Genomic DNA, 23,743 nt, shown 5'->3' with positions numbered 1-23,743 from the left:
TACACGAATATTAAATTAATATTAATACATTTCGTAAAAGATCAAATAAGAGCTTTGTTTATGAAGTTACATAAAATTACTTATTATAATTATATATTTTACAAATAAATTATATTTATACGCATCATAAACAAAGTCCTTTAAATATTTTAGTAATGATTGAGTAGGTAAAATTAGTAGATAATATTGATAAAAATCTTAAAAAATATTTATTCCACGCCAACATTCTATTTCTACACGTTTTCATTATTCGTGGTTAGGTACCTAGTTACGTTACCTCAGACTGACTCAGTGTTGGATTTCTACTGGTACAGTATGGAGTTCTCCAACAAAGTCGTAATAATTACTGGAGCGAGTTCGGGTGTTGGTGCTGCATGTGCATTGCACTTCGCGAAATTATCAGCAAAACTATCCCTCGTGGGAAGAAACCAAAATAATTTAAAGAAAATCGCTGAAAAATGTCAACTCATCCACGGTTTCCCGCCTCTAAGCGTTATTGCTGATGTTACTATTGAGGAAGATCTACAAAGAATTGTAAGTGAAACAATAAAACATTATGAAAGGATCGATGTTTTAGTGAACAACGCTGGAATTTCCAAACTAACTGGTATTCACGGCGACATGTCGGCTTATGATTCAATAATGTCTACGAACGTTCGCGGCACTTACCTACTTACTAAAATGGTGCTACCGTACTTGATAGAAACGAAAGGAAACATCGTTAATATATCTAGTATACTATCGACTAAAGCGATAACTTTCATGACTCCATATTGTATGAGCAAAGCCGCTTTGGACATGTTCACAAAATGTGTCGCGTTAGAATTTGCAACGAAAGGCGTTCGAGTAAATTCGGTGAATCCTGGTCCTGTGAAAACTGAAATATTTAGAAGGGCTGGAATGAATGAGGAGGAGAATGAGAAGTTGTTTGAAGGTCTGAAAGCAGCTGCTCCACTGAAGAAGGTGGCTCTGGGACAAGATGTGGCTGAACTGGTTTGCTTCCTGGCGAGTGAGAGAGCGCACTGTGTTACGGGAAGCTGTTACGTCATCGACTGTGGGTTGTTGCTTGGTGATGGAGGAAACATTGATAGACATTAAAATCATGTAACGTTTTATAATTATTTTTGTACTTTGCTTAAAATAATCAATGAAAGACTGTTCAGTACGTAACAACGCTAAATACTTATTTTTTCATTATTATTATAAAGACACAATTGCGTAGGTACACTTTAGTCTTTCATGACTTATATGTAGAATTGCTTCTATAAAGATAGTGTGCCAAATTCTGTGTCAGTATTTTTAATTCATATCTGTTTAATCACACCTCCTCAAATCCTCTTAACTTCTTACTAACGTATTATATTCCTAACTCGGATAACTTTGTTAAAGTCACAGCTAATTTGTCGCTGACATCCGACGAACAAAGACGATGAGATTAAAATATGTTAAGCATTGTATCGAGTCGGTGACGAACAAAAGCCTTCAGAACGTTACCCAGATAAAGCCTGCGAGATGTATCCTCGGGGATCGTTGCTGCTTGAGATTGTGCAGGCAATTTCCGTCGGGTGTTTTCGTGTAAATTTAAATTCTTTTTACCCGTAATTGCGGTAATATATTCACTTATCTGGGGCGCTTAATCCTTCCCCAGGTGGGGCGCTAATTCCGTGTTATCTTGCGTTAATTTCCCTCGTATAGTCGGCCCGCAAATTGATTGTTCTGGCTCCGGCGCAGCATCACTGGAAATTGAATTAAAAAATATTTTCCCCGCGTTAATGGTCGTGAAAAAAATTTGCTTCCCTTTTTATTCGCCCACGCGGTCACATAAACCCGCGTTGACCGCATTCTATTTTTTTCGATCTATTTATATTCTAGCGGCGTATATGCTTTAGGTGGTTTCGTGTGATATAAAATGAAACAATAACCATAAGAATAGCTTATTATCACTCCGGTGGCTCTCATTATCTAAACAAATCAGTTTTAATTTGAATGTTTGAGGGAGAGATCAGATTCTGGTGTTTAAGCCGGGGTAAGAAGCAATTTCCCGGGCGGCGGGAACACGAGTCGCCCGTTACCATCGCTGTTATCCGCGATTAATATAATTCCCTAATTTATACGCGGCGTGTTCACGCGCATTGTTATTGGGACTCGCATCGCGGCTTTCAATTACACATACGAACCAGCAACCAGGTATTACTCCAACTCACATTACCTACCCTATTTTCATTGGTGAAGTGTGCTGTAATTATCTTTCCTTTGGCGTGTTGATAAAGAGCGTCTATTTGTTTTTGTACTTACCTTCGTTTTCGTGTTTGTTTAGATGTCTCTGTAAAGTAAGATTAACACGCTCAGTATTGATGTACATCTAAATAATAATAACGGATGTTGTAGCAGGTGTGCAATTTCCATATCGTTTCAAAAATTAAAAGAATGCCATTACCATTTAGAGATATTTAAGTATTTTCAGGACACGCACGCTACACATGGTGGTGAACAGGGCATCCTCGCAGTTAGAAGTCTTCTGTACTACAGGCTAACGCTTCTCACAGACCCCAGTCTCTGTCACCAACAACTGTATCTTAATCTTGTTTTATTGTTAATTACCAATTATCGTGTTTATGTGAGAAAAATAGACATATATTTTTATTTTAAGCATATTTTTAAGTGAGAGTAAATATTATTTATTAAATAATAAATACATAAACAAGTACATTCTATCCAACTACAATTATAACAACACACATATTATTAAAAACAAAACATAAAAGTGAACATACAAGTGTGAAAGTTACATCATCATCAGCCCATTAACGTCCCCACTGCTGGGGCACGGGCCTTCCCTATGGATGGATAGGGAGAGGGAGATCGGGCCTTAAACCATCACGCGGTCCCAGTGCGGATTGATGGTTATTAACGACTGCTAATGCAGCCGGGACCAACGGCTTAACGTGCATTCCGAAGCACGGAGGAGCTCGAGATGAAAACTTTTTTTTGTGGTCACCTATCCTATGACCGGCCTTTGCGAAAGTTGCTTAACTTCAACAATCGCAGACCAATGCTGCGCCACCGAGCTTTTCAAGAAAGTTACATACATTTACCATTTAGAGATATACTTATTTATTTTTTATATATAATATAGGCTGACCACAATCTCACGGTCTCACCTGATGGTAATTAACGATGTGGTCTAACGTGGACCACGCTTATCTAGCAAATACCTATCCACTCTAGCCTTGAATGCTCTCAGATTATGACGAGTTAGAAACAGACGACGGCTGACAGTTCTAGTCCTTTGCTGTTCGCATCAAAAAAGGAAGAGGCAACACGTTTAGTGCGGATTGGTGGTATATCCACAACATAAGAATGAAATTCCTGTCGACGTCTTGTTGTCCGTAGATGCAATGGAGTGGGTGGAATTAACTTGCGAAGTTCCTGCATACACTCACCGAAGTGTATGCTGCAATAAAAAACCGACAGGCATAGACAGATATATTTTTTAACTTTAGACTTTAGTTTTACTTTTAGGTATTTATTTTTTGTTGCACCATCCCGCATCCAAGTTTTTATGTAAATGTTTGTTTCCTTTTGGTGGTTGCCTGGAAGAAATTGCTCTAGAGCAATAAGGCCGCCCAAATTGTACTGTACTCATATGTTATGTCTGATTGTTGAAATTTAGTTCTGTGCAATAAAGTATATATGATTTGATGTTGATTTGATATATTTTTTAAACGTTTTTAATTAATTTTACCAGTAAAACAGTAGTTTATATTTTACCCCTTTAACCTTTATATAGGTATAGCTATAGGTACATTCAAATCCTGCGGTACCCGAAACTGTTCAGTCCTCAGTTCGAAACTCCAATAAATGTACAACCGCAGCGAATAAATAGGATGCGATTAGACCAATTACACGAATGTGCAAAGTTGCACGTAGCGCGTGCACTGAGTGCACGTTGTTGTCGTTACGTGCACTGCCATGCTCGCTGGTTCACGATTATTGCATTGTTACTGCTGTTGTATTCACACTTCGACTTAATTAACGATTCTACGTGAGAATAATCTTAGTACAAGTGTTTATTCGGAACTTACATTGTCTTCGAAATTCAAACTTATTTTAATAGATCATACGTGTATACGTAAAGCCGTCGTAGTTTAGATGGTAGAACGCTTGCCTCTCACGATAAAGTTGCAGGTTCGAATCCAGCACAGGCCTAAACCAATGATTGTCGCATTTGTTTTCGAATTCATGTTTGGTTCATAAATGATTATCATGTGCTCAACGGTGATGGAAAACATCGTGAGGAAACCCACATTCCCGAGAAATGAATTTTCGGAGGTATGTGACCTAACCTGTATTGGGCTGGTTTTCGCGGGTTGGAATGTTAGACAGGCAGTCGCTTCTGTAAAAAACCGGACCTGTCAAGTCTTCAGGTTAGGTAAGCGGACCCAGTGAGAAAATCGAGATAATGCTAGGGAGACTTTTTACGCAGATTTCCAAATAAAATATACACAATTTTTTTGTTAGTTACAAAATAGTCCGCATACCAAGTTTTATATTTCTACCTTGAAAATTGCAGAATGCTCTATACAAACTTTCACCCCCTATTTTAGGGAATTGGGGGATTATAAAGAGACAAAAACTAGACTATATCACTCTCCATCCCTTTAACTATCTCCACTTAAAAAATCACGTCAATTCATCGCTCCGTTTTGCCGTGAAAGATGGATAAAAAACAGACACACACATACACTTTCCCATTTATAATATTAGTAGGGATAAATAATATTATGATCCAATCAAATATAATTTGGAGAGCAATCAAAATACTCATTAAAGTGGAGTGAGCTAAGCAAACAACCTAACTACCTCAGTTTCCAACTTCGGCTTATCCTTGTTATATTCCTGGTCCTATTATATTGGATCCAGTTCTAACAAAACAATACAAGGCAACTTGCCTCCGACACAAAGACTCAGTAGAAACAGAGAAGCCTCAAAGGGAACATTATTATTAGCTAACCCACATAGGACACTACGTCGTAAGGTCAACAAAGCACTGAAGATTCTGCATCTACTTTTCAGAGCACGTATGTGTCTTATTTGCTGACGCTACGGCCAATCTCACGACAGGTCTCCAAACATATTGGACCCTGGGCCCAAGAGACCGAACGGCCTCTTGATAGCACTTGTATGATAGTGACTGAATCGCAACTCTATTGTCATAGCAAAGGGTGCAAGGTAAGCGACGGCTGGAAAGGTTTTGATAGGAAAGGGCTGGACCATCGAATGACGTCTATTTAAGGGCAACAGATCGTTTTACTTGTAATTTGTGAAGTACGCGGGTGGATTCCGAATCGCCTACGTCATCCCATGAGTATTTCATTAATATTCCATAGGTATATATTTTTTAAATGAGAGGTAACTATAGAAAGGCATCGTTAGCATTTTGTTCAATTGCAGTGACCATTTCGCGCCAAAATTCTTTCAGTTTCACAAACCAATATTTCATAAAGCAGGAATTGTGATATTAAAAAACATTTTTCAGGTCTCATTCCTCCCTTTAGTATCAAAAAACTAATAGAAATAGGAAAGCCTACAAATAATAATTCTCCGCTGAGTAAAGGCCTCTCGTAATTCAAAATGGAATCTAAATTTCAGATCTCAAAGGTAGCCTGATACAGGGTGTTAGTGCTATCGTAACGAAAACTTTAAGGGTGATTCTGAGTTAATATCAAGTGTAATTTTCCGACGCAAAAATATGGAACTGGAAATAATAGCTAAAAAACACTGTTTTTTTGTATTTTCCAACAAAAAATTCCACTTGATATCAACTCATAATCATGGTCTGAATCATCCTCCTCATTATGCGTTATGGTGTCACTAACACCCATACGTACTCCTATGGCTAAGTGTAAATGACGTCGTAACGAATACTGAGAGGAATGGTTTAGCTCACTATTCTGAGTTAATATCAAGTGGAATTTTCCCTCGCAAAACTATAGAATTGAAAATAATTTAAAAAACCACAAAATTATTCATGAATTTTGCGACGGAAAATTTCACTTGATATTAACTCAGAATCATGTGCTGAATCATTCCCCTCAGTACTCGTTACGATGTCACTAGCACCCTGTATAGGTTTTTAGAACAGCCAAAAATGCCTATCCTCGGGTTTCCATCATTTATACATATCGAGTTGCCATGTTTCCCTGGAAACTGTAACATTTTACTGAAAACTCTCGTTTCAGCGAACTAAACTTTGCCGATTTGTTTATTACGGCATCAATATCTGTCAATCGGAACTCGGGACAAAGTTGGTCTTGGATAAAAAGATGAGCGTATTATTCTGTTTGCGAGTTCTCCAATATACCTAGAATTGCGTTACTGAGTAGCTACAAGAATATCATTGTTAACTGTAACGAATAGATCTTCTTCTTCTTCTTGTCGTGTTGGTTGACAAGTGGAATACCAACCTCATCAACCATGGTGTGTCAGGATTATTATTTAGCCGCCAAAGGCCCCTGACGTGACTCAAGTAACGACTGCGTACTTACATTAGTAAGTAGTAACCGGGACCAACGACTTAACGTGCCTTCCGAAGCACGGATCATCTTACTTCTGGACAAACAGGTGATAATCCTGCAATATCCTTACCAAACTAGGGATCACAAAGAGATTTAAGAACCCTTTTGGTAAAATAATTGTGGACTGAGAAATTATTCCGCGGTATTTGTATTTTTTAGATATAAATACCTAATTTCCGCATATATGTTTTTTGTTTTTTTTTTATACAAGTTTACACCTAATGCTATATACTATAGAATGAACTTAGCAAAATTTCAGCGACGGAGGATTTAATGTTGGGGTATTCATACAAAAAATTGCTTCGTTGCCTACACTATACCGAAGCCGATTTTTTTGCCTCTAATATTGACTCTGAGTCAGTTTTCCTCACAAAACCAGAGCTCGGTTTATTTGTTGGTGAATAACACAACAAACGCAGCACAATACACGGGCGTATCAGCACGGGCGGCATCGGCACATAAATTGCCGACAGAAGCAACTGTCGGAACTTATGCTGCTACGGGAAGCGAGGTGTGTCACGTGACTGATGTATACATTGACGGCTTTACACTGCCTGTTGTGTTTTGTTTTTACCTGACTACGGAAAAAGAATAATGGGCTCTTCACCAATATATACATTTGTACACTCTATATATTCTTATTTAATGTATACTATTCATTTCATTTCTGTTTGTATACAATAGAACAGACAAAGAATACAGAGAGTTCAGGGGGTTAAAAAGAGATTTTTTTTTATTTATTTTATTTTTGGTGGTTAAAAAAGCCACATTCAATCAACAATCAAGCAATTCACCTAAAAAAGCAATATTGCTATTTGTCATTTGTCTGCATTGCGCACTTACTTTTGTATGACCAAATGTCAAATTGCTTTATTAGATGAATTGCTTCGATGTGGCTTTTTAACCCCCCTAGTAAGCTTATCTCTCAGGAATATATTTCTGCCAGCTGACCTCTTTTGTATTCTTATATAGATACCTAGGTATCTACTTTATAATTGTTTTATTGACTGTCAATAATTACGACGATGCTAATTCCAGGTGTAAAAAACTAGTACTATAATATATATAAAATTATGCCTATCTTATTATAAGATCTTCCTTACTGCGATTATATTTTTCATTTATTTTATGCATACTCTCACTTTGCAGCATTGTTCATTTATAACTACAAGACGTCGTACTCTAAACAGTTATGAGAATTACAGGCCAGGTAAGGTAAGTAGGTAAGTGAGTGCGTAGTGCGTTGTTGTTTTATTTTCCGGTTTGATCCCGGGCCGGGTTCGAATTTATTGAGGTGATCCTCCACACGTGTCGCATACCCCACGACTTCGTGATACGCCGAATAGTTACTTGTAAACTAACCCTATTCGATAAGATGACTAACTAAAAATTTACCTATAAATTTACGTTCCTTTTTTTGAAGCCATTTAGGAATTTTCAAACATCAGAACAATGTTATATACAAAGATTTAAGTGTACTGAAAACTCACAACGAGCTTAGCTATGTTCTTCCTCTTGATGACATTATAACATACTTCTAAGACTACGTTTCTAGTAGAAGGATTCATCAATTTGCATGGTAATTACGCATTTTATTGACTCTTTCAGGGGGGTTAAAAAGGCTACGTATCAAAGCAATTCATCTAAAAAGCAATATTGCAATTTGACATTTGCTCATATATACGTATAAAAGTAAGTGCGCAATGGAAACAAATGTCATATACCAATATTACTGTTCACGAATTGCTTTGATGTGGCCTTTTTAACCTCGAGTACTTTTGAACAGAAATATGTTTTAGAACATTAATATTTGTAATTTTAATTATAGACTTAGAAATTTATCGCGCTTACGATTTTAATTAACATTTTATCTCTCATTACATGGGCTTTACTTGTACCACATATCCCATAATTCCGGTCCAAAATTCGCTAGAGAAATGTATCATAATATAGTTAATACCTTCGGAACGTGACCCGATGGCACCTTCGAAATTACCGCGGTAATAATTCAATCAGAGGAGGCTTAACCCAGCTTTTGATGTTTACCAAACACTACAGAGCGCAATAGCGACATCATCCTGCCCGCATTAAGACGTCTTCTTGTGCCGTTTTATTACACGACTGATTTTAAAAGCTACTGAGTGCTAAGTGGACTATTAAGGTAGAATACAGACTTGTGTTGATAGGGTTATATTTAGAAATGAGGACTGTAGTTGCTCTAGTAGTGGTGAGCTGGCTGAACAACGCTCTGTGTCGAGATGAGGAGAAAATTATGAAAGGTAACTTACATTATCACATAAAATAAGTAAAGTATCAACTCCTTTTTATCAAAGTAATGGGAACTTAAGCGTTACTATTACTTCCAAAAGTAACATTTTTAAAATAAAATCTCTACAAACAGTATTCTATGTTACAATAAAAGTCTAAAACCCCCCGAGACTGCCATTGATAACGTACACGAAACCCTAGAACAATAGATTTTAGTCTTTAAACCTAAGTTGGAAATGCAGGCGCCTCTGGAACTGTAAGTCTAGGCTAGAACCCCTTTGGGAGCTCTAAAGGTCTAGGGGCTAAGGAAAAAAGAGGATAAAACTGGCCGCAACTAGATTTAGTGCCCTGACACCCAATAATGTCCAGCTAGAGCTAAGTTTACACCAAATTTAAGAGGTGGTAAGAACACCCGCTTTATTTTCTTGGGATTTTTAAACGTCGGTCCCGACGACAGTCGAGAGTTATGACTTCATATAAACTTTGTAACTTTCCATGAATCTTTTGTAGTGAGAATTTAAAGTGGTATTTTAAAGATAGATTAAGTAAAAATTATGATTCAGCGCGCATATATGAAACGATTGATGAATGTGGGGAAGCAAGGGAAATATGTGAAGATCGAAGCAAATGGAATTCCATAGCCTCTGCTTACCCCGGTGGGAAATAGGCGTGAGCATGTATATATGTGTGAAAATATGATGAATATCATCAATATAGAACTAGAACGAAGGAGACTAATAAAGTTACTACTTCTTCTATCCTGTGGGTTGTGAGGTGGAGTACCAACCTCATCAACCCTGGTGTCAGGGTTACTATTAAGCCGCCAAAGGCCCCTGACATAGCTCAAGTAACGACTATTTACTTACATCAGTAAGTATTAACCGGGACCAACAGCTTAACGTGCCTTCCGAAGCACGGCTCCTCTTACTTTTGGACAATCAGGTGATCAGCCTGTAATGTCCTAACCAAACTAGAGACCACAATATTTTTTGTGATATGTCTCCATATCGGGAATCGAACCCAGGACGTCCGGTTCGTGAGCCCAAAGGTCAACCACTGGACTACCGAGGTCGTCAGGCTACTACTAAGAACCTACTTAGTAGCTAGTCGAAATCACACTTGTGATTACACATACCGCCGACATGAAGTCGTAATATTTGACTTCTGCATCCCGCGAGGACTAAAGAGACTCGTCCTTGAATATGATTACCTAAATCTTTTGTTTCTCCTTTCTAGCATGTTACTGGCCGAACGAGCTATACGAGCCCTGTTTCGGTGGTTGCGCGGAGGTTTCGTGCGACAACCCTCGCAACCACCTGCGCCCGTGCTACCCTTACTGCGAACCGGGGTGTGTGTGCGAGGACCCTTACGTCCGCGACGACCGCACACACCAGTGTGTGTTGCCTCAAGACTGCTCACCGTATGTATCAATAAATATTTTTAAATTAAAAATAAACATATCAAACATAAAACATACAGGGTGTTAATGACACCGTAACAAAAATTTTGAGGGACGATACAGATTACGATTCTGAGTCGATATCAAAAAAAGAAAGAATGATAATTTATTTACTAAAACATGAGTCTCAAGTGGATTTTTCCGTGACGAAAGTATGAAACTGAAAATAATTAAAAAAGAAATACTAAAAACACTTGATATCAACTCGGAATCATGGTCTGAATCAAAGTATTCGGTACGGTGTGAATAACATATGCTTTTGGATACTTTTGGATAAATATATATACAAAACATATATTTTTGATATCAGATCATTACAGAGAACGAAACAATCGTGCTAATTACTTATAAAGAAGAAACACACTGGAAGGTAATAATAAGGCGTGTACATCCAATATACATTTTATATAATAAATATTGGATGTACATCTGATCAGCCGAATAGCAATCATTTTAAGCTACTTCAGAATAGGAATTGATAATGCGACAGATACACTCAAAGTAACTTGATTATTATTATTGCATACACAATCGACTAATATGTTCCCATAAAGTTTTTACTCGCAAGTAAACTATAATATTCTTTTTGAGTTTCAGTACGCAAATGGGGATCCCGGTGCCGAGTAGGAGAGGGAGCAAGGCGTCTCTGGCAAGTGGGCTGTCATCGGCCGCGGCTCCCCCGCCTGCGCCGGCGCCGCTCCTCAAGTACGACAGCAGACCACCTCGTAATCACAACAAGCGGTCAGAGATGCTCTCCCCTCCAGAAAACATGAGTGACAACGACCTGCCCCAGTCTGGCAACGACTTCAAGCGAGCTTCAGAAATATCTCGAATGGGCAACTACTTCAACATAGTTATCGCACCACCACCAATCAAGGCTCTGCAACCTAGGAAACTCTTAACTAACGACATATTTAGAAACTCACCAAAAAGATTATCGTAAATAAATAAAGTTTCAAATGAGTATATTTTGTTTTATTGAACGTGTTTTGTTTAATTTCCTAACAAACTGTTACAAGTATTGTCGAATAATATTGACGATTCCAAAGGTTTTGTAAATGAAAATAGAAAAGCCTTTTATAATAGTACAAAAATTGTACAACAGATATACATATACGAATATATGGAGTAAGATAAAATTTCTCCTATTTAAATATTAAACTAATCTAAAATCTTAAAATATTAATTAATTAATCTGCCTGTGCTATCCCACTGCTGGACACAAGCATCCTGTCGCTTTTTCAATCCTTTCTGTCCTGTGTGATTTCCATCCGCTCACTTTCAAAAGCATCCAAGACATTCATCTAATCTATCTGTTCCTGAGTCTTATTCAGAATCTGCGGCTGGTAGATGACATCAGATAACATTTTGGTTCATATCTACAAAAGTATCATCTGACGCATATTGCACAGGAGCGCACAAGCTTTTTGAGGAGTTCAAATAAAAAGAGTTACAAAGAAGAATAAAGAAGGTTAATTCTAAATTCAACTCGCGTGCTCCATAAAACGAACTGTAAAACATTTGTTGTTGAACAACTAGGTTCTTGCTTTTTAATTAGCTTTGATAAGCTTTATAAGCAATCACATCCGTTAACGGTGAATTTTTTTAACAAACAAAGTTTTTACGTACTCTTATAGTGTGGTCTGCGGTGGAACGTGAAACGGAATGGTTTTGGTTGCCATTTTGGAAACAATGGACTGAGTCGACCATAGCAAAATGCGCAAGTTGTTGTTGTTGGCACTCCTCCTATGTAAGTGTTTAGCTTATATAGAGTTTAAAATTGATTTGCAAGAAAAAACTGACAGCACAGGCCGCAATTATATTACAGATGACATCGTTGCTTTAGCGACGAGACCGAGCAATTATGATTACGACGATATGGGCATAGACATGGGGAAACGACACCAGATGTTGGATGACAAGAGACAGCAAGAGAGAGGGTGGAGGAGGAAGGCTATGATGAAGCCTGAGGAGAGGCTGGAGCACAAAGAGTGGGAGGAAAGGAGGCGGCACGACTACGAGAAAGCGAGGTACTTCGACGAGCTGGACAGCAAGAACTTCGAGCCGGAGCGGGCGCGCGAGGCCCGTGAGCCTCGTGAGCCCCGCGAGCCGCGCGAGCCTGACATGTACCGCCGCCGGTACGAGGACATCGACAAACTCAACGCGGCGCTCTCCGGAACCAAGAGCAATGAAATCGGAATGGGAATGGGACACTCCCCTTACGTGTAATAACTTTATGACCACTCTTATATCATTATTATTTATTATAATTACTGTAAATTATCAAAATGTGCGTGTGATTTACAGAGACAAAGAACTCGACAAGAAACCAGCGCTAGTCATGAACTGCGACAGACCACATGAAAGGTAACCTATAATTATTATAATATCGTTATCTTCTTTCGCTATATTGATACCTAGCAATGCGATTCAAAATATAATCTCTAAGTATATATATCTCACTCTCTGTGTCTGTGTTTTTCTCTGCTGAACTAGGCATAAAGGAGTAGGTCACAAGAAATGCGTCGAGCTACTAATAATCCCGGGCATGTCGTCGTGAATACCGACTACGGGATCCTGTCACTATATGGTTCACTTCAATATCAATGTAGCTGCAATTGTACCTTACTCTATGATGTGGGTTATGAGATCAATGACCGTCCTCATCAACCCTGGTGTAAGGGTTATTACCGCCAAAGGCCCCTGACATGGTTCATGTAACGATTACATGCTTACATCAGTAAGTAGTAACCGGGACCAACGGGTTAACGTGCCTACCGACGGATCATCTTACTTTCGGTCATTCAGGTGATCAGCCTGATTACAGATGACATATATGTGTTGGACATTAGTCCTAACCAAACTAGGCATCACTAAGTGATTTTTATGATATGTCCCCACCGGGATTCGAACCCTGAACCTCCGGAACGTGAGCCCTACGCTCAGTCACTGAACCACGGAGGCCGTATTATTATACAGGGCGTTAGTGATATCGTAACAAATACTGAGGGGGATGATTCAGACCATGATTCGCCTATCTTCGTTTGTCTGTGGTCTGTTTGTAGATAATAAATTAATAATAATAGACAATAACAATGTCGGAGTATTCTGTCGAAGGTACGAGGCGTGCTTCGCGGGGTGCGCGTCTGTGTCGTGCGACAACCCGCGCGACAGGTTGCGCCCCTGCTACCCCTTCTGCGAGTCCGGCTGCGTGTGCGTCTCGCCTTATGTCCGGGACGACAGGACGCACAAGTGCGTGCTACCCGACGACTGCACCAAGTAAGAATATTTATATTAGATGGGTATATAAAATAAGTAGCTTTGCGTTTAAACTCCAAATCAAAAATATGCGAACACAAGTATACAAAGAGTAGTATAATAAAGAGTAGTAGCATAACTTAATAATAGTAAGAACAAGAGACTATCGTAATAAGCTAGTTTCCAACTAGTCAAATCAGTAACTTTTTACTAAACGTCAAAACACGAAATTACTACTTATGGATTTTTTATGATAAAGCACACATAAAATGTCAGACTTATTGTGAGCTACGGTGGTAGCTGATGAATATGAAGTGGACTGTATAACTAAATGAAATGAAGGAATAACAGATACTTAGCTTTGAGAATTATTTAATATATTTTCACCAGTCACCAAAAAAGCAAACGACAAGAAGTAAAACAAAATCAACATACAAAACGTCAAAAAAGAATAAATATAAAAAACATAATAATATAAAAAGATTACAAAACCTACGAAGAGTTCGCAACACTTATTATTACGTTTATCTTGATTAAAATTCATGAATAACTTAAATAGACAAAGGAAAATAGTTTTCGTTAGTTTTAGATCTGTCTTTATTTTGCTTTCTTTACAGAGTTTTTTTTTTTTGCAGAGGCCTCAAAGGAATACCAGATCTGGGCGACGAATCATAGAAGATGATATAAACAAGTCATAAATAAGATGGATACAATCATATCCAGCAAGATAAACTTTAAAATCATAGTCATAGTAAACAATACGACAATAATTTACGATGAACTATGTAGAAAGTAAAAATTGAACTGTTTAGTATAAGAGAATTATCTTAATATTATAATATAGAGAGAATAGATTGAAAAATGGATTAAGACATTTATAACTATACTTAAGTACCAAAATAAAGATTGTAATTATAGTATAATTATATAGCTTTAAAATATAAACTATATTTAATACATAATTATTAAATCTAACATAACATAGTTAAGACAAGTTCAATCTAATTCAAACACCACCCGCAGGTAACAGATTACGTAATCCGATGTTTGGGTGTTTGACACACTCGTTTTGTACTTATATGAGTCCCCATTGAAAACCATCTCTGAAAATAAAAGGCTTGAGAGCTAACAGAATCACACACATCTAAACGCTTTCGCAGCGAACAATCGAATTGGAGGCACTAATAGCGCTTTTATCATTTGAATGCACCCATTGTATTGAACGTAACACAAAAAGAAAACTGCGATCTTGTTCTAACAAAAGTTTTCCTTCCCAGTACTCACAGTGAATTTGAAGGTGTAGTGGAAAATATTGATTATAAAATAATATTGTTATTATTAAAAGAAAAATATAATTATTAATATTAAATAAATGGTAACACTATGTGACATAACCGGTGGGCGCAACGTTTACAAAGTGACCTGACAAGTAAACATTAAACATAGTGCTATGATCGTGATGTAACGTGATTGAAATCAAGAGCTCTCCAATGTTCTGGATATTAAAAATTTTGTTCCTGCCGGCGTGCGTGTATGGGATAGGACAGCCTCACTACGGTAAACATCCATCTGTAACCCCTAATGTTGCATCGGCTCTAAAACTAATGGTAATGTTAGAGAAAATTTGGTTGCAGAGTGCGGAGAACACGGAAGGTTCGAATACTGCATAGATGGCATCCCCGGCTGCATCGTCGGCTGCCACTGCCACCCCGGATACTACTTCGATACCGAATCTAAAATATGCGAACCCAAGTATATACATATTTATAAACATCATAAATATTATTATTAGATTAGTACCCATAACTTGATAATAGTAAGAACAAATGACTATCGTTATTCTTTCTACCTTCACCTGTAGCAGGCATGAATCAAACATGAAATGATTTCTAACATAATTTTTATTTAACTTTCTAGCGCTAAACTCGTCCATGAATACAGACGTCTTTTTTCCGGCGTGGAACCCACCCGGGTGCCAGACTTGTTCGGCCAACATGATCCATCAAATTTCTTGTATAGAAATGTCACCACTGTTAACCCGATCGACGCTCACGTTGATAAAATAGCAAAAGAATCAGACGACCTCGGTGACTGGCTATATAACCAGTTCTTCAAGACTATCGAAAGCCAAGTCATTAACAACACGGATGATACTGCAGCTAGCACCAAACCACCGACGCGCAGAAGCGGCTTTGGCGGCCCCAAGTTCCCGTCGAAGAAACCCAAAAGGAAGAAAAAGAAAGGTAAAAATATTGAAAATAAAAAAAATAAAAAGAAAGGCGATCTCAGGCGAAAGTTATTGCGTATCACCGAAGATGACAGCTTGTTCGACGACTCAAGCAGTGGAAGCTCAGGAGGATCAAGCTACTCTGGCAGTTCTTCAGATGATAGCAGCAGTGGCACCTCCGCTTCACACGAGAAAGATGACACAAAAGACAAGGAAAAGGACGATAAGGAACACGGTCATAGGAAAATTTTAATGTTTAACAAGAAGCCGAAGCCACCTCTACCATCTTTTATTTTCATGCCACATGCGTTCCACACACCTTTCTTTCCTCCGATAGGACTTCCTCCTCCACCCGTACCAATGTATCCAATGGTGCCAGTTCCACCAATGCCAATTCCACCAATATTTCCTCTTCCATGTAAGTAAAAAAATAATTCAAATCTTAATGTCATGGATACTAGTAAGTAATTTCTTTATTTTTTTGTTAATTTGTTGTTTTACAGTGCCTAAAAATTGCTCGGATAAGCCTAATGAGAATACTACCCAAAAACCAAATGGTGATACAGCTAAAAATGCAACAGAGGCGCATAATGAGACTGCGCAGAATGACACTGGTGGCAACAACCCACCACCGGACAACAACTTACCCCCGGACAACAGCACGCAAGTGGACAACAACGTGCCAGCAAACAACACTATGCTTTTAAGGTTAAAGACAATTATTAGACGATAAAAAACGAAATTACGATGTATAAAACTGATCCACATCGGGAAATAGGTGGCAAGTGATGCTCCGCTTAGAGCTAATAATACATATTATTATATTTGTGATCCATTTTGCAAACATTGCTAGCACATGCAAATATTATGCGAATGAGATGACCCATATCTTAGACATTATTACATAATTGCAACAGTTATGAAAATGTTTGAACAAATAACAGCACACCTTTCGGATTATCATGATAAGGGTAGGCAAAGCAATAAGTCAAAAACAATTTTCAGTCGCACTTGATATCACTTTTACCGCATCTCCCGAGTGAAAAATAATTGTACAAATTCTATGTTCTCCGTCCAAAAGGAACTTCTAAAAATACTTGCGTAATTGTGTATGTTTTCACATCTCCAGTTCGGGTGCTTTTTCCACGTAAAATCAGTATGGAAAATTGCGTTTTATCCACTACGGAGATAAAGCAGTTTCTTAATTTTATACTTCACTCAGATTTTTCCGTTGAATTGAAGGGAATATTATACAGAGTGATCTTCGGTGTCTGAAACTCGCGCAATTTTATATTTTGCATGATATCTGTTTAAATGTAATTTTATAAATTATTCTATTTATTGTTCCTTTATTAAAATTGTCACATAATCAACTATAATATCATGTTTGCTGTACACAAAAACGTTACACGTAAAATATCTAAAAATACACGTACAAAAAAAGGCCTGAATCAAAAGTCAAATATGACTGGCTTGTAATGCTGCATTTAGTTAATAATCGAATCTATAAAACTTTTCTCGCTGGTTGAAAAGAAGTTGTATGTTGTACTAATTCTACATTACTTCGCTATTTCGAAATTTAAAATATACCTTTCCACTCTTCCATAACAAATAATAAACTATTATTTCGTTTTCAGGTCGTTTCTCAGATCAGGCAAGCATGGACAGCAAAAAAAAATTGTAAGTTTACGAACCTCTTTTCGCTTTCTGAGGCCTCAATTCCGGACGCGTGACTTTCATCGTAGTGTCACGGGTTCGAATCCCGACTCGGGCTCTAAACCACTGAATTCCACTTTATGTATTTGAATTCATGTTCGGATGATAGACAATTGATATCGCGTGATTCCCAGCATGTCTGGTTTATGGCAGTAAGCTCGCCTACTTTTACAGAGGAGGGAGTATATATTATATACTATACACCTTTGCCTACCCCTTCGGGGATACAGGCGTGATGTTATGTTATGTTACGTTATAATAATGGTGCCTAGTTGCAAGAACTAATTACTTTTTTTAATATTACAGCTTCGACAAATACAAGAACACATGAAATTTCCAAAAAAATCTATCTCGAAGAAAATACGGATGAAACCAAGAGATAATTTACCTGACATAGACACGGATTATGAGAGTCCCTTATTGGACTCAGCATTCCCATTGCCGCAAGTTCAACCGACACCCGTCGTCAGAGAGCCCCCAGCAGAAGATGTCGATTTTAAATATTTAGCTCAGCTCATACACAAAATGGACAATAAAGGACATAAAAAGACCGTAACTTCGGAAGCAAACAAGTCTCATAGAAAACAAGCTAACCTCGTGAACCAATTATTTACAATGCCAGTGGCAGAAGAGCCGACTCGGAGGAATTTCAACAACCGTCGATTTTTGGAAGCACCTGATGAAACGTACTACTCAAAATTAGGTCACCAGATTGCTACTCTCATACGTAGAATAGACGGAGGAGATCATCGAGATAATCCAGAAGGATCACCACAACCACAGCCTCAACCTGTCTTCAGTGAAAACAGTCACGCGCCACGTTCGTATTGGGAAAGATCTGTAAGGTCTCTTTTAAAACGTTTTAGTCCAAGTGCCGATGAATATTATGGTCAGAGAAACTACGAAGAAAATTTATTTAATCTTGAGTCTAAAATCGAGACTATTGCGAGCACGGTTAAACCTTTAAGTTTAAACGAACTAGAAAACGTTGTTTTCCTTATAGACAAATCTAAAGCTCGACTTCAAAGTCAACCAATTATAAACCATATATCATCTACAACAACTAAAGGATATGAAGATGATAACTTAAATATAAACTTGTTGCCTCGAAACTACAATCCAAAGGTACAACAGAAACTATTTGAATTTCTTACAGGGACAACGGGTGACGTAGTAAAAAATAACACACATGCTATCAACCGATACGAAACTGCCGTTTATAATAGCAACAATATTAACAATTTTATTGCACCAAACCTGAAAAATACTCAGAATCAATTGCGCGGAGTTCTAATGCACAATTTCAGAAATGCACCTACCGTCGACTACAGAAATATTAACCAAAATCAAATAAATGCCATACAGAGAAGGAACATGACATATTATCATAATAATAGGAATTTCAATATGGCGAATATAGCAAATCTGCAAAAAATGGTCGATGCCAAATTGAAGAGTGAAGCTGCTAATTCTCGGAACCGTTTGCCTAGAGTACCATGGCTGGCGCCCAAAATTGCTAGTTTGATTGAAAATCAGAAAAATTCTATGTTGCCTGAACAATTGCTAACGCAACAATTGTTACCGCAACAAGTCAATTTAAAATACCAAAATCATCCCAACAACAAGAATAACTTCAAACCCAGGTATTACGTTGATAATACCAACCGCCATTCACATCACAAGGGCATTCCTGTTCCAATACGAGTACAAATCAAACCCACCCACCTCAAGGTCGCACCATCGTATTTCCATCACGAACTTCAGCACTTTGACTTCTTTGATAAGTAAATCCATAAAAAATAAGTAAATTATATAAGTATTAAAAAAATGTGTACATTTTTGTTATTTCCTTTTCATCGTATAAATTCATTTTGCATATGGAAGTAATCCGGCAAGTGTTTAGGGCAAACAGGCTGGCGTGCCAACTCCGGCGGCTGCAGTGCCTGCGCTGAATATCCACTGAGGATTACGTTGGCAGATATCTGCAGTGCGAGCGACCTTCACAAAGTTCACTCCCTCCATCGCCGGTTCAGTGAGAACGAGAATTTGTAACTAGTAACAAAACATTCGATGTACGAGACGCAAAGTTGAAAGAACGGGTTGGCGGAAATTGTGAATAGATGGTAATCCTGTTGTATTCTTCACAGACAATTTAATTCCCATTTCATATCGCGGGACGTGCAACGGGTAGGCGGCGGCCGCTGTGGACCGCTGCGGGTCGTTGCGGACCGCTGCGGATCATTGCGGATCGTTGCGAGTCGTGCAAGGCGAGAACCTGCAAAGCACTGCAGAGTACAGACCTGCCGCTCATAGTAGCTCACATTTCTTGCTGAGACGTTAATCCGCCTGCATTACTGCGCCGCCCGTTGCTTTTGCGTATTTAGCAATTCGATTTAATGACTGGAAATAAGTACTGCTGAGATCGTAAATTAATTTACGTTAGCAAAACATGTTGGATATTTGGATTATGGAACCACTTCCTAATAACTGAGCTGAATTTATTATCATCATACAATATTGACTGTAAGTAAATATTACTGCTTATTAGTCAAAAAGAAAAACTTATTTCAACAGGTTGATATCATAAATAATCGAAAAAACGGTAACATAAGTATTACGTGTCTGGTATGATTGAAAGTGATATGACGAAACTTTAGGATTAATATTTTTTATATTTGACTTTAGGATTACTGGTCAAGTATGAGTCGGGTTTAAGCTAAAGGTCCCGAAACGAAAAAAGCCTTTTTGTAAGCAATTTCTGTCCATTTGGGTATCGCTAGCTGGAACCCAACCCATACTTAGCGATTTTTATTAGTAGTTTTACTTCTGAGTTTGCACTGTAATCACCCTAAGTATAAAATATCTTTTAACTACTTTTTGTTTACGATAGACTGAAAGGACAAAAAAAATTAATTAACTCTTTTAAAAAAATGATATTTTTTCCATAAACATAAATAGCCTACCTATATACGTCCCACTGCTGGGCACAGGCCTCCCCTCAATCAACCGGAGGGGGGATTTTTTCCTTATTTTAATAATATTATAAGAAAAAGGTTTTATTAACTTGACGACCTTATTTAGCATATTATTCGAAAGGATTCTGGCAGGATAGCTTAGATTCCAAATTTAAATTTTTAAATTAACGATCGAAATCTAAGGATTATAGTAAAATCGATTAATTGAATTGATTAAAAAGTAAGAAATGATTTTTATTCTCTTTGTAAAGCACTGAGCTGGCCGTAGTTGCAGATCGTCTTGGAACGATTTGCAACTTATTCCAATAGTATTACGGATGCCAGACGCCATAATATATTATGTGTGTAAGGTCTAATGTTAATTTTCCGTCCAGAACTGGCGGTGCAATGAAAATTGGTGGCAACCGGCCCGCACCTGAGCTACGCCGCCGCTTTGCCACGCGTTTAATTTATGGACTCACTTTAGTCCTTGTAATTAGAGCTACTTACGTGAAATAAATAATGTTGACTGCATGTAACGTTTACATCCAAATAACAGAACCGTTTATATTGAAATAATAGACCGCCAAATCACTTAGAGTAGTCGATAATCCCTAAAGTAACGAAGAAAAACAAATTTTAAAAATATATTGAATTACTTACATGTATAAGTCGAATCGGACAGTAAATTATGGCACGTAAATGTTTTTAGCAGTGCCATTCAGTATTCCAATTAACGTGACAAATATAAAAAAATCAGTCCGTAAAATATACTAAAACCGTAACCTAATTGGTAGAACTTTTGATTCTCATTGTGAGGTTTCAAGTTCAAAACTAAAGATTTTCGAAAATATTTGTTTTTTATTTAATGTTTGGAGCGATAAAGGAAATCACAGAGAAAATTGTTTTCGGAGGTATGTGACCTAAAGTAACGTGTAATTGGTGTGGTTTTCCTTTCGGGTTGGAAAGTCAGAAGGCAGTCGCTTCTATAAAATATAGTAAAAAAAGACGTACACCCAAATATAGGCGTGTAAGCACACGTGCCTTGAATTTCGATTCAATCATTCTAGCAACTTAGCAAGGCAAATTCCGTAAAAGTTGCATCAGTGACAATGATTTGATTTACCTTGCCGTGTCGAACAAGTGGCGTGTTGTCATTCAGGCAGCGACCTACAGTCAATTTACTTCAGAACTGTTCTTACTTGTGATCCCCTCAAACTGTAGGGAAGTACTCACTTATAGCGATGCCTCCCCAGACGATTGACTCTATTTCTATTTATCGTATCAGTTATGATACCCTTGGCATACTACCGATTTTCACATTATACTTTGTTCATCATCATCACCAGCATTATCCCATTTTCACAGGGTCCCCTTACCTAACCTAAAGATTTGACAGGTCCGGTTTTTTACAGAAGCGACTGCCTGTCTGACCTTCCAACCCGCGAAGGGAAAACCAGCCCAATACAGGTAAGGTCACATACCTCCGAAATGCATTTCTCGGGAATGTGAGTTTTGTCACGATGTTTTCCTTCACCGCTGAGCACGTGATAATCATTTATGATCCAAACATGAATTCGAAAACAAATTCGACAATAATTGGATTCGAACCTGCGACCTCAAAGTGAGAGGCAAGGGTTCTACCAACTGGGCTACCACGGCTCATATTATACTTTGTAAACTTTTTTTTTCTTTTTTAAACAAGTCACGACACAGTTTTTGTTGGCACATTTAATTCTACACTTATTACCAATTAATAAGCGTAGCTTGGGTACTGACACAATATCAATGTTGCTAAAAGTTGGTACTTGTACCTACCATACTCTTAGCAACAATATGCTGAGTCAATCCCATTCCCCTGGGCAACGTAAGCTACTACTCATAAATTATTAATCTTAATTTATGTAAGTACTTTTGTAACCTTCACTGTTTTGGGAATAAAGTCTGTTCTATTCTATTTAGGTCAATGTGTAGCAAAAGTTGCGTTTTATTTCAAGAGTTCGAATTTTAGACTACCGTCTCACACCGGACACTTCATACAGAAATCTCATACTATATTATTTATTTAAAACGTTTATGAAAAACTATGTTGAACCATAAACAGAAACAAGTTTTTACACGTACTCATCTACATGACAAAATAAAAAAGTTTCCTCACGTAAAAGTTCAGGCGTGCGAAATTTTTAAATTAAATTACTATTTTTTTTATTTTTTGGAACCCGACACTTGTTTCAGAAGTTCTGAATATTAGAGCGCTCTCCCAATTAACATGTACAGTTTTTTCTTCTAATTAAGACTGCTATTCATCCAATGATGACAAATTGGAGTTTTACGCCACGCTACGAATTATGATAAAGAAGTAGTACCTATAAAAATATAAAAATAAAAAAATGAAAAATACTTTATTTCTGACAATTTTACGTACACATCAGCTAGGAAAAAAAAGAAAAATACTTAAAAGGCACAATACAACGTAATGATAATACATGCTTAGACGCTGATGAGCCCAGTGCTTTTTAAAAGCAGTCCCACCTCTCAGCGTATCGGCGCTGTTAAATAACCCGTGCGTATTAACATCTATTGACAGGGAGTTGCTTTTTTTTTGACGTGACTTCTTACCCGGTGAAAAACAGGGAGTTGCGTATCAACGAGGTTTCCTGGTTTCGAGGTCACCTGTTTTTTCGGAACAGGAATTTCCGTTTATACTATAATTAACGGCACTGCTGTACTTAGTTATTGCCATGCTAGCTACTCTGATAATATTTTGAAAGCAAAATATCCTTCCCTAATCATCTCTCTAGCGTTATCTTAGTTTCGCAGGGTTCACTTACATAATCGGAAGATTTGACAAGTCCCATCCTGAAAAAGATAATAATTATAATATTCATATTTTTTTATTTCTTTATAAGTAATTCCTAGGTCATGTTTGCTTTTAACACCCAAAAACAAAACACTTCACTTTCACCTAAAGTAGGTACCTACGTTTATATACGTTTGTGTGTGTGTGTGTGTGTGTGCGCGCGCGCGTGTCTTTGTGTATGTGTGTGTGTGTGGGGGGGGGGGAAGGTGTAGATGTTTGTGTATGTGTGTGTGTCTATGTGCATACTTCACTTCTAAGCAACTTAAGTACTTATACAAGCACTTTTGATATGGATTACGAAATGGAATGACTAAAATACACTTTATATTCTGTTCTGAGAAAATACATATCTATTACAAGCGGCACACTAAGTACCTATGCCCAAGGCAAGGCAATGGCACATGCAACTCTACAGATCTTGAT

At 37.7% G+C, this 23,743-nt stretch overlaps 3 protein-coding genes across 3 annotated transcripts; all 3 read left to right on the top strand.

Annotated features, from left to right (window-relative positions):
- The first annotated feature begins 315 nt into the window (after nucleotides 1-315).
- On the top strand, nucleotides 316-1,098 carry LOC126373720 (3-oxoacyl-[acyl-carrier-protein] reductase FabG-like). Its single transcript, XM_050019956.1, has one exon. It carries the CDS (start codon nucleotides 316-318, stop codon nucleotides 1,096-1,098), a length of 783 nt encoding a protein of 260 aa, XP_049875913.1.
- Nucleotides 1,099-8,778: 7,680 nt separating this feature from the next.
- LOC126373719 (uncharacterized) lies at nucleotides 8,779-11,248 on the top strand. Its single transcript, XM_050019954.1, has 3 exons — nucleotides 8,779-8,857; nucleotides 10,083-10,266; nucleotides 10,903-11,248. The coding sequence occupies exons 1-3, from the start codon at nucleotides 8,779-8,781 to the stop codon at nucleotides 11,246-11,248; spliced, it is 609 nt and encodes a 202-aa protein (XP_049875911.1).
- Nucleotides 11,249-12,021: 773 nt separating this feature from the next.
- LOC126373718 (uncharacterized) lies at nucleotides 12,022-14,238 on the top strand. The gene is made up of 5 exons (XM_050019953.1): nucleotides 12,022-12,055; nucleotides 12,134-12,530; nucleotides 12,613-12,672; nucleotides 13,423-13,584; nucleotides 14,199-14,238. Exons 1-5 carry the CDS (start codon nucleotides 12,022-12,024, stop codon nucleotides 14,236-14,238), a joined length of 693 nt encoding a protein of 230 aa, XP_049875910.1.
- The last annotated feature ends 9,505 nt before the right edge of the window (nucleotides 14,239-23,743 follow it).

Source organism: Pectinophora gossypiella, chromosome 16, assembly GCF_024362695.1.
Source record: "Pectinophora gossypiella chromosome 16, ilPecGoss1.1, whole genome shotgun sequence".
In the NCBI taxonomy this organism is placed as follows: domain Eukaryota; kingdom Metazoa; phylum Arthropoda; class Insecta; order Lepidoptera; family Gelechiidae; genus Pectinophora; species Pectinophora gossypiella.
The sequence above is the reverse complement of the archived record's forward strand: the minus strand, read 5'-3'. Positions and strand labels throughout refer to the sequence as shown.

Coding starts and splice junctions, on each gene's coding strand:
- LOC126373720 (XM_050019956.1), top strand. CDS start 316: ATGGAGTTCTCCAACAAAGTCGTAATAATTACTGGAGCGAGTTCGGGT.
- LOC126373719 (XM_050019954.1), top strand. CDS start 8,779: ATGAGGACTGTAGTTGCTCTAGTAGTGGTGAGCTGGCTGAACAACGCT. Junction 8,858..10,082: donor TGAGGAGAAAATTATGAAAG/GTAACTTACATT, acceptor TCTCCTTTCTAG/CATGTTACTGGCCGAACGAG. Junction 10,267..10,902: donor TTGCCTCAAGACTGCTCACC/GTATGTATCAAT, acceptor TTTGAGTTTCAG/TACGCAAATGGGGATCCCGG.
- LOC126373718 (XM_050019953.1), top strand. CDS start 12,022: ATGCGCAAGTTGTTGTTGTTGGCACTCCTCCTAT. Junction 12,673..13,422: donor TGCGACAGACCACATGAAAG/GTAACCTATAAT, acceptor ATTCTGTCGAAG/GTACGAGGCGTGCTTCGCGG. Junction 13,585..14,198: donor CTACCCGACGACTGCACCAA/GTAAGAATATTT, acceptor TTTTTTTTGCAG/AGGCCTCAAAGGAATACCAG.